This window comes from Siniperca chuatsi, linkage group LG12 (genome assembly GCF_020085105.1).
Source record: "Siniperca chuatsi isolate FFG_IHB_CAS linkage group LG12, ASM2008510v1, whole genome shotgun sequence".
Lineage (NCBI taxonomy): Eukaryota > Metazoa > Chordata > Actinopteri > Centrarchiformes > Sinipercidae > Siniperca > Siniperca chuatsi.
Window position 1 is genome coordinate 26,227,128 of NC_058053.1, and position 11,483 is coordinate 26,238,610.

An 11,483-nucleotide genomic window follows, 5' to 3' on the forward strand; every position below is an offset into this window, starting at 1 on the left:
CTTATTGGAGGCCTGTAACTGATCTCTACATTATTTATTAACCATTAATAAAGCCAAGTCACAACTTATAAAAGGTGGTACCATGTTTTCATATTTCATCGTTTTTCAACATTAATTCATTCAAAGGCTGGTTTAAGATTCATTTATTTTCCTTTTAGGTGCACAAATGTAAAGAAAGTCCAGCCAAGAGCACTTAATAGGCTCGTCAGTGACAGGCTGAGCCTCAGATCTCAGACAGACTGCACAAGTTTTATTTTCTGAGCAAATTGCGTCTATCAGAGACAGCAGTGGTCGTAACGTCCTCATGCCTATCTCAGCTTCTCAACGTCTGGGGCCTTTGAGCTCCGATACGCAACACAGAGGATCGTTTTCCTTTTGGTAAAAGCCGTGGCCCTCGCTGGCGGCCCCCGCAGCCTCTTTTCCTCCCAATAAGTTCTTACCTGAAATCAAATCCGCCTGCTTAACGAGGAGGGAGCGAGTTGGAGAGAGAAAGGCAGTTGTGCGCGTCAGCACTCTGCACTATGTCATTGGGCACAAGTATTTGACAGTTGGAATTATCTGTAAATACTTCATTAAACTGTGTATGAGTTCCCCTCTTGTGCCTCATGGTCCACTTCTGGTAAGATTTACAAATGATAACATAAACACTTTGTAAAAAGAAAAAGAAATTCAATTCTCATTTGAAAAGAATTGCACAGGGGAGGGAAGGGGCGGGGGGATTTGATTGGGGCCCACGAGCAACAAAACAGCGGAGGTCTCTGTAATGAGGTTTGGAAAGAGTGTTCAGTGTTCGGGGGCCAGGGTTTACTTGACCTGCCAGAGGGATTGTCTTCCAAATGGACACCGTGCCAGAAGTGGAGCTGAGCTGTCCCGGCATTCACTACCAACTATGTTGTATTATATCTGTTAAGAAACGAGGAAAAGGTTTCTCAAAGTGCCCCAGACAAATAGGGTCGACTCCTCAAAAAGGTGAGCCTGATTCATCTTGCAACTTGGCCCTTAATATTCAGCCTCAGTGAAATCATGAAATTCTTTCTCTGCCAGTCAACTGTTTATACTGTGAGAGTTTTCCTTGATGGATACTCGCTTCCCTCCTAAAAATACAGCATCTAAATTAAGCTCTTCAGCAGACTAACAGACAGGACAGTCTTTAGAGCGGTGCACACAAAGCTGGCCAGTAAAAGGATCATTTAGGCTACACTCACACTGACACACACACACACACACACACACACACACACACACCATGAAGTCACTCCAAATTCAACTCTGTTCCACTTCTAGTGGTCACCTTTCTCTAAGGCTGACACAATCACCCTGGCAAGCACATGCACTCCCCATGTCAAGCTGTCTGTCCTAATAACCAGGCAGCCGGCCTCTTACACCCGAGCTCCTCGTGTCAAGAGCAGGCCGATGTTTGGAGGAAACAGAAACTGATACGGTTTAAAAGTGTCTGCTCTGGTGCAGGAGGCGGGAGGGGGACAAGGGGTGGAAAAATTTAAGATATTAAAAGGAGAAAATGAAACAAAAAGGTAGGAAAGAGATTTTATATTTTCATGACAGGAGGTCGCAGGTGGACACACACACACACACACACACACACAGATCCTACCATGAAGCATGCTGGTCCCCAAAGGTTTCTGGAAACGTGTCGTCCATCAGCGTCACAAATTTCCCAAACATCTCGTCTCCAACTCTTCGCCACTGGGACACAAACGAGCAAACGGCCTTGTGGGTAAACAAGGGTGCGGGATAGTGGATGGTTTCACTTTGCAGGTCCCCCCCTGGGTGGGCGGAGCCGATGCATTCAAAGTAAATGTCAATCATTTACTGTCAGACACCAATGAGGAAGCTTTTGTCTCTCAAAGTAAATCCCTTTGATTTCTCTAAAGGGAGTCAATGATTGAAAACATGCATTGAGGGACACCCATATTGGCCTGTCGAGTATTTAGTGGGTCTGAATATGTGTGTGTGTGTGTGTGTTGGCTGATTCCTGAGTGGCTGTCAGAGCGATAATGATCTGGCCGACTGTGCGGAGGGTGCAGGGTCAGAGGTGACCTCACTGCTGTGATCTTGTGTTTGTTATTGCTATGCTGCCCTTGGACGGGTTAACATAGCACACACTGCATCAGCTGGTCAGTGCACTTCCTCTGACTCACACACACACACACACACACACAGACAGTGCCCAGTCACTGGGCCTGTAACAGACGTCTGGGGGTCACTTCCACATGTGTTGATGGGCCCTGAGTGAACTAATCTAAACTGGTGAAATGTTATCCCGCTACAGGGAGGACAGGAGCCCAAGTGGCCCCACCGCTGCTCTCTTTATCCCCTAATGTCCAGGGGAACAACCGTGGAGAGATCTAGATATGCATGTTACTGTGGCGCTCAGACGGCTTGAGGTTTTCCACACAGTGCTTAGATATGAGGTAAAAAAGTATTGGTTGCAAGGATTCATTTGTGATTTTATTTAATATTTCATGTAAGATTCCTTTGGAAAGCACAAGTTTTTAAAAGTCATCTGAACTCACCCACCTGAAAGCTCATGTTCCCAGCACATAATTGTTAGTGGTTCCAACTGCATGGTTCCCATCGCCCTTCAATTTCCCCCTGAGTAACACAATTCTGTGATTCCAAAAACATCAATTTCTTGAATTTTGTCATTTTATGTGTTCACTTTCACATGAATTCCTTTAAAAGTAGAAAAATAAATCCCACTCGATGACAGCATCACATATACATTACGTCTTTGATTTTTCAAACACTTCATTAAATGACATTTAAAGTGAGTGAAATATTCAAACCCTGCTTTAGAAATAAATGTGAATTATGCATCATTTTATGCACATATTTCCCTGAAATTCTAATAGATTTTTTGTGAAAGTTTGGGATCTTCACTTGAGTTAAACATACATACAGTGAAGCTGCCATTGGAAGAGTTGATCCAGGTTAGGGTTAATGAGGAGAATGAAGACACAGTATGTCAAGAAGAAAGTCAACCTGATGATGATATTTTATTCATTTCAGTCAATCTGTCCTACAGTTTTCCTCTTTGCATACTCATCAATGTTCTTTTGTTTCCAGATGTCACTGATGTTGTGGCTCTCTATAAAAAAAACCCCTTTGTTATAAAAATGGTAGACCTGCTACTTTACAACATGTTTGTGGAACTGGTTTTATTCTGTCATAAAACAATGTAAACATAAAGTTCTGCATTGGCTTACACAATATAAAAATATACACAATACAAATATTCAGGACAAAGAGCAGAGATTCAGTAGAGTGCCGGTCATGTAAATACAAAGACCAAAACCTTTAATCAAATAACTTAACACATCTTACATGTTTATCACATATACAGAACACCATTTCACATCTTCAGAAGTTTCATGTGGAAAATGTAAGTCATCACATGCAGAAAAACACCAATTTCACATTTGAAACAGCATTTCACATAAAGGTTGATGTTTTTTCACACATGAATTTCACGTTTTGTTTTTTTTGGAAAGTTAAGTACAATAAAATGAAATGAAATAAGTCAGCCTTTAAATCGTTATTAACTGAAGCATGACCAAGCATAGGTTTTAAATATTCTTAACAGTATTTAAGCCAGACTTTGGTAAATGGCTTATTTTCTGTCAACCTCTTGAGCTGAACAGGATTCTACCGGTGATAAGAAAGTTTTATTATATGTGGACGTCCTTAAAGCACAGTCACAGATCTCACGGGATTTGATGCATTTAATTGACAGACCTCCAGATACTTTTGTGGTGTAGCCTCCATACAAATATAATAGCAGCCACATAAGAGAGCTGTAGAGGCAGTTGTGCTGACTGTAGCTGTGCCAGCAGAGGTATGCTAATGGAGTCAGAGGATAGTTCTGTGTGCGTCACAGGTCTCCTCTGAGTATGGTGGTCGGATGCCCACCCACCTCCTTAATTTTCATACTTCAAACACTCAACAAAGACCCACTAATACAGAACATATTGGGGGATGGAGGGCCAGAGCGCTGGACATGTAAGACAGACAAAGAGTGAGTGAAAGAAAGAAGAAGAGAGTATCCATTTAATCAGCCATTATTTATAGTCCAGGGAGGTTTAAAATCAACATGTTCAGGAACCAGGGCCAGGCCTTATGGCTTTATAACTGCTGTTCAAATAATCACGGCACAGATACTAGATATGAATTACTCCTCCTCAGCTCCTGCCTTTCTCTGCTTCACATCCTTTCCTCCAACTCAGTCCTCAGGTTCTTTTCTAATATCCAAAGGGATTTTTCTGAGGTGACACAGCACCTGTTTGCTTTCCTCTGTGCTTTACTTTGCCGCTTTTGCATTTGACAAAATGACTACTTTACGACCTCCCGTAAATGGTGAGGAAAGGTGATAGTAGATGCGTGCATGTGTGAGTTTAAATGCATAAATGTAACGTCTGCATATGCACGTGTGCTCTTGTGCACACGTGCAGATACTTGCCTGTGTGTGTGTGTGTGTGTGTGTGTGTGTGTGTGTGTGTGTGTGGTGTTTTGCGAAAGATGTGAAATGAAAACAAATAGGAATCCTAAGCGAGGTGAACATGACGGATGGAGCTGCTTGGAGGGAACAGAAGCATTAGTGTATATGGCGAGTGGTCTGGTTTGGCACATGGGAGTGTGTGCGCATGTGTGTGTGTGTGTGTGTGTGTGTGAAGGGTTGGTAATAGAGGAATGACAACGCAGATGAGGGGAATGGTGGGATGGAGTCAGTGAAGGTCTGACATTGCCAGAACCTGCCATGTGTCATTGATTAACCGGGTAGAGTTGCAATGATTTAGTTGACAAAGCATCACATTAGTGCAGTGGCTCCAAGTGTGTGTGTGTGTGTGTGTGTGTGTGTGTGTAGATTAATGATCCAGGGAAAAGCCAGATACTTGTTGACATAAACTGAGGTGCCAGAGTGATATCGTGACATTGTTTTATTTCTCACGGTGCTATTTTTCTTTTATTACCAAGAAATTATTGGGTATGCAAGACTTTCTTGGAACTGGTACTTGCAAAATGATTCATGCAAAACACTTTGCAGCAACAGTAAATATTAAAACAGAAAAACAGGACAGCAATTGTTTGGCCATTGTTAGAGAAATGATAGGTAATTATAATCCGAGTCCAAAACAATTCAGTGGATTAGTTGCATGCCACAAATGAAATCCAATCGGGTGAAACCTTTGAGTTTTAGTGTCAGGAATACAAACTACTTTCAAACCAGCAGACATGCCTTTTTGAAATTATACAATGGGTTTGGAACTGGTTTCATGGACCTTAAGTTCACATAGCTTACTCAACTCATAAAAGAGCGTAAAACCATTCAAATCAGGAAAAAAGGTGAAAAGCACCAACAACGAGGATTTAGTTTGGCAGCAGAGATCACACTGTCTCTGGATCAAATATGCTGGTTCAGCTAAACAGAGCTGACTGTAAACAGAGTGAAACTACATCTATTACTACTACTTACAGTATGTCTGCATATGGCTGTGTGTGTAGCCTACATGAGTGTCAGAGGGGGAAAAGTGAGGTGAAATGGCCAGGTAGACTAGACAAGAGGAGTGGATAAGTGAGGGACAGGAACAGCCGACACTTTTCTTAAACCGAAGCTGGCCCTGTTTTATCTCAGTGCGAGGAGAGAGAGAGGGAGAGAGGTCTTTGCAGGGACAAGGCCAGAGGCTCGGCGTTGTGTGGCTGGGAGGAGGGGGGTGGTAAGATGAGGTTGCTGTAGGTCTGGGGGGTCTGTCTGTCTGTCTGTCTGGGAGCTGTGGAAGGCCTGCTCTTAGGGCTAACTGATTAGGCCATAATTTGAGGGGTGTCTTGAGGGAGCAGCCCCCTTTTCGCCCACTGCCACCACCCATGGGAGGCTGGAGTAGGTGCAATAGGACCCCGAGCGTATCAACACACACACATACACACGCATGCTTATGAAATGATGGATAAGCAGACGTGGGGATTGAGAACAGGAAGTGATGATTTAAACAGAGCTCCAGAGACGCCAGCAACAGAACTGCTTACCCTCCCTCTCTCTCTCACACTGAAACTATAAGCACACTGGAAGCAACAGGTAAGCTTCGAATTATGTTTCTCATTCACGTCGCCAGTACAAAGTCATTTAATTTAAAGCGGCTGTAATCAATATTTCATTGGATCAACAATGGATCACATGACTTCTTCTATGTAAAAGTATTGCTGGTAGTGATGAACCTTCAGAGAATTATCGCCCACAGTTCCCCTCAGCTCTAAGCTCTCGCTCTTTAGCATCTTTCAGCTCATTGTTTTGGTTTTGTGCCTCACAACTTTACTGTTTTTGTTCAGTCTTACTGCTTTCAGCCATGTCGTTTTCAGCCCCAGTTAGGGAAAAGGCTCAAAAAGCTCTAAAAACCTACTGTCCCTGTCTACATGCCCAGCAGCAAACAGCAGACAGACACAGAGTAGCCGCTAAAGAGCCAGATATTTCCCTCAAACCTAAAACAGAGCTCAAAGAAGAGTGAATATTGGACTTATATTCAGGTGGCCAGAAACACGACTCCAAATGAATGATAATGCTGCTATATATCTACTGGATGTATAAATAAGAAACAGTCACCATGTCAATTCAAATAGTTCAACATCTTGGGAAAACTATGTCTTGGCTTCCTGGAGTCGTGTCCTGGCCGTGAGGTTGCCAGGTAACCGGAGTAGTAGTATTGATCTTCTCATCCAACTCTCGCAAGAGAAAGCTAACTATTCCTTTATAATGTGTCAGTGTTGTTTTCACAGCTTGTTTTTTCTGCCCCCAAGTGGCCAAAAAGCCAATTACTGCAGGTTTATTCATTTTCATTTAATTGAGACTGTAATCTACTGACACACCTGGTTGCAGATATTACTGTTTTCAAATATTACTTGTAGGGAGAAAATAACATTGCGATCGACCAAAGACAAAAAGACAGAAAGAAAGCAACCAAAGTCAGAGTCCGAAAAGTACAAAAATCAATTATATTGTTCCTTTTTTGCAGTTTTCAATGTAAATATTTAGCACATATACAATGCCTTCTTCAGTCTGCAATAGTGTTGCATTCCACCGCATTTATATCAGGGAGGGCTGGCTAAATAATAGAAACACCTCTCTGTATGACGCAATCCAGCACCACAAACTGCAGCCCCCAAAAGGATCATAATGCTGAATCAGCACCTCTCTAAAACAGTTTCATCAAAAACTGATCATAACCTTCATGAAGGGAGGATTTATAGCAGGACTCTGGTTTTAGACTGCATTAGTTTTAGCTAGGTGTCCCTATTAAACTGGCAACTGAGTGTATTTCTCTACATACGTACGTAATGAATGAATGACTGAACCCAACAAAATAAAGATAGCAACCCACTTTAGTCCAGTCTCTATAAACCCTTCATATTTTAGCCAATACAGACAATGTAATAGCTGTAATTAAGGCAGCATATAATATTTATTGCTGCCAGTTTTAAGCAAAGAAGCTGATATTTATCTAGTAATTACAGGTACTAAAGCTCAGCCCTGCTTTGTTTCCCTGTGTTGTTTGGACATTGCCATGACGCTGTGTGGCTCTCCACTGTCAACAAGCAGCCTGCAATCTCCCATTAGATCAGATGCTATTAGGGCAGAGAGGAGTCACTGAGCAAACAGTATCCCTGCCTTTAAAACTGGGTTATCTAATCTAGTCAACAGGGATGAGCTGGACTTTGGAGTTCACAGACAGACAGGGCAGTTTGTCTACTAGTATTGTTTGGCACGGGAATAAAACGCCACTCAAGATCAGACGAGTCCTCATTGGTCGATTCCCATGACGAGTCCACATTTGGAGCTTTATGAGCGAGGATCAGATAAGAGTTTGTGGAGGTACTTTGTTGAGGGTCAGATAACATCTGGTGCTGATGACTGGAGATGGTGCTGTGGTCCCTCTTAAGCAACTGCATTAGATGTGCTTCAGTGAAAGGTTCTGTTAAAGGACGTGTTTTGTAGCATTAACCAACCGGCTGTTTTGTAAGTAAACAGTGAGGGATGATTTTAGTGTGAGCTGGATGTGTCCTCATAAATTAAATTCAAATTAAATTCATCTTAAAACAGTACTTACATGCCCATATGTACATTTAAACTGCTGTAGTTGTTCCTCCTGTTCATACTGGCCCTGAAGAGAGCCCTTCCTGATGAAAGAGATGGGAGATCCACAGTCCCTTTTTTTTGCACAAAAATGCATTAAAAAATTCAAAAGCCAAAGCTAATATGAGGCTTCAGCAGTGTGAGTTAGACAAATCAAGTTATGTTCAGAATCTACAGTCTTTTTAGTACCAAATTCCCTCTTTGTGGTTCCTCAGACTGACAAAGAGGGAATTTTGTACTAAAAACACAGTAACTTTGGAAGATATCAGCTTGATCTGATTAACTCAGACTGATAACTTTAGAATGCATTTTTGCACAAAATAATGAATATGGATTTTGTACCCCGTCTCTCACACTGGAACAGCGTGGCCTACGGGAGGGATCTCTTCATGGCCAGTATGGACAGGAGGAACATTTACAGCGACCACAAACTGTTACGAGGGACAGATTGGCATGTGACTATGTGAACTTGTCCCTCATGCTTGATCCTGGACTGAGCTCTCCTCCTGCATTAAGGTTAGCGCAGAATTCTTAAGGGAAGACACCTGAGCTCAGTCTGGAAAACTTGGCCTTGTCCCAGTTATTTACCCTCTTCATGCCTATTAGACACTCCAAATAGGATCCACACATGGTGAAAGTTTTTCTGTAATATTCCTATTTGTTTTGTCTCATATATGTGTCCATCCTCTCCAACTTCCATCTCTCTCTCTGTGTCTCTTCTCCTTCATGGCTGAGTGCTTTGGTCCAGGCTCAGGAGGCAGAGGCGGCTGTGTATGCGGGCCCAGCCTGGGCCAGCCTGCCCAGCGTCAGACTAAGTGCCTCTGACAGCCCACCGCACAGTTATTAACTGTGATCCGCCACCACAGGGCCTGGGCAACCCCGCCGCCGAGGGGAGGGTCCACCAGAGGGCTCTGCTCTAAACACAAAGACCGCTTTCACCTCTCTCGCAGTCTCCTCTGCACTCCACCATGTACCCTACTGACCCCTCCACACCCGCTAATACATATTTACATCATTTCATATACTGTGCATACAGTTTTCTAATATGGCCTTATTCATGTGGCCCTGGAACTGCTGGGAAGCTGCTCTGCCAAACGTCCAAGCCCCTGACACCGATGGGCGGAATAAAAATGCTTTTGTAAAGGACAACTGTGAAGGTGGTTCTCTTATGAAGGATTACTGGAAGGCATATACATATACAGACTGCTGTAACATACAGCCAAGGCATGTACAGCGCTGCCTCGTCGGCTTTATGTTGCCTATGGAATGCTGTCCATATACTTGTGGCTTTCATCCATATAGGTGGTCTGCAGCACTGTTTGTCCTGTACTCGCCCTCCGGTATCCCAGCCACCCCTTTTCTTCCTCAGGATGTGGGAGACCAGAGAGCCATCAGCCCCTTCAAACAACAACACAACACGGGTCATTAGATGACAAAATTGGGAGAGAAATAAATAAATGTTAGTGAGGGGGAGGACAGAGAAAGAGAGAGAGACAGAAAAGGAGAGAGAGTGAGATCCATAATGACAGTTGACTATGTTTAGCCCCCAGAAAGGCATTGGGATAAACAGCAGCTCGTCCTAGCTAACAGGAGGGCTTTAAGTCGCTGAATTGAAAACCCCCAAAGCCACTTTTTCCTGCCCACATTGGCCATAATGAGAGCCCCACCATTCAATTGTTGAATAGTTGAGGCTTTTCCCTTTGAGGTGACTGGCTTTAATATAGCAACACGACATACACAGTGGAGCAATGGACGTCCCCAGCAGTGTTCAAAGCTGTGGCGGGATAAGGATACGGCTGACATGCATTATTCCTTACAAAAGCTGCCCTTTGTTTGCTTTATGCTCAGATCCCACAAATTGTAGGCTTTGTCCGTCAACATTTCTTATTTCGGGCAGAGTCCTTTTTTCCCCTCCTCGTCCCCCCTTCTCCTGCTGTCCTCCCTGGCCTTGGCATGTGTTGGCGCTTCACGCCATCAATAACTACAGTCAGATGACTTTTTTTGTTGTCTGTTGAATTCATCCCTGCTGCAGCTCTGCAGGGGCTCCAAGGGAAGGAGGTAACTTGTCAATCTGTGCTCTGCTCGGCTCGGAGATTTTTAAGAACTTCGTGAAGGTGATATTTCCAATTTCCCATCTCCCTATTAAAGGTCTCGTTTTCATTACAGAAGCTTATTCTCAGTGTTGTACTTTATGGAATTTAAATGTGATAGAAAAGTCAGAATCATATTGTTACTCAACAAAAATCATCTGCAGTGTCTTGCACACACCTTGATGTGTAAGGGAAGAAAAATCGAATTATTTGTTTCAGGTTTCTTGGAAAGAGAATTTTGTCTGGCTGCCAAAAGGAAATCATGGAGTATACAATCAAACGGGGGAAAAAAGTCATCAAAACATCACCCCTTTGTGTCAGTTAATCAAAATATAAAAGCCAAAACAATATTTGACTTCATACACTGCTCAGGCTTCCAAATAATAAGCCATTTTGAGCAATTCTGGCCTTTTGAAGAACGGTTTGTCTTGATAATAAGTGCAAAGCTCTTTCGGTGCATAATTTGTACACAATCTCGAAGATACGATTCACTTGAATTAAATTTTGGATTCAATCGTTAAGGTCTACAGAAAACACCCTCTCATCAGTACGTGTACTTATTAAAAGGAGCAGTTTCAGTGCATTACTTTTCACGTCCATTTTTACTACAAAGTCTTCACCTCAAATCATAACAGAGGTATTCAATAATATTTAGATTGGCCTTTTTAATCTCCCTGCAGATTTCTAGTTTGATTTTCCGGCAATTTAATTTTGTGTTTGAAATATTATAATAAAATAACAAAATGTTGTCAAAAGTTGAATCATTTTTTGGGAAACGACTGTGACATTTCTACGTTCTGCTCTGAGTAATGCTCCGGTGTTGTTTCGGGGCTGTACTCTTTGCAAACCCTGCGTCTGACAGGTCAGGCACCATTAACCGAGCACACTGCCCAGTCAGAGCAGGTCAAAACACCCATTGGCGCCACCATATACACACACACGCGCGCGCGCGCACACACACACATATTGCTCAATTAGCCCTCCTTTAGCCTGTGCCTCTCTTAACCCTGCAGCTATGCTTATAAGTCATTACACTCAGGGTCAAGTGTGATCCCTGTGCTTATCTGCATCAACAACTGGCAAGTACAGGCGTTCTCTTGAACACACACACACAACACACACACACACACACACACACCCAAACTACACAGACCTCTGGTGAGTGTTAAAAATAAATATGGTAATAAAAAGTGATTTAGAAAGGGATGTGATTGAAGAGGCAATGCTGCCCTCATGTGCTCTACAATTTGTAATTA

General features: G+C 42.9%; 1 protein-coding gene across 5 annotated transcripts in view; it reads right to left on the bottom strand.

Annotated features, from left to right (window-relative positions):
- The window catches only part of satb2 (SATB homeobox 2), a 60,464-nt gene extending 58,723 nt beyond the window's left edge, over positions 1 to 1,741 (bottom strand). For 3 of the 5 annotated variants that reach the window (XM_044217205.1, XM_044217204.1, XM_044217203.1), the window contains exon 1: positions 1,613 to 1,741. In XM_044217205.1, the coding sequence (XP_044073140.1) occupies positions 1,613 to 1,622 (10 nt within the window). In that variant the 5' untranslated portion in view covers positions 1,623 to 1,741. The remainder of the gene's footprint in view (positions 1 to 1,612) is intronic. The other 2 variants (XM_044217206.1, XM_044217209.1) reach the window with 2 other exon arrangements.
- Between the last annotated feature and the right edge of the window lie 9,742 nt (positions 1,742 to 11,483).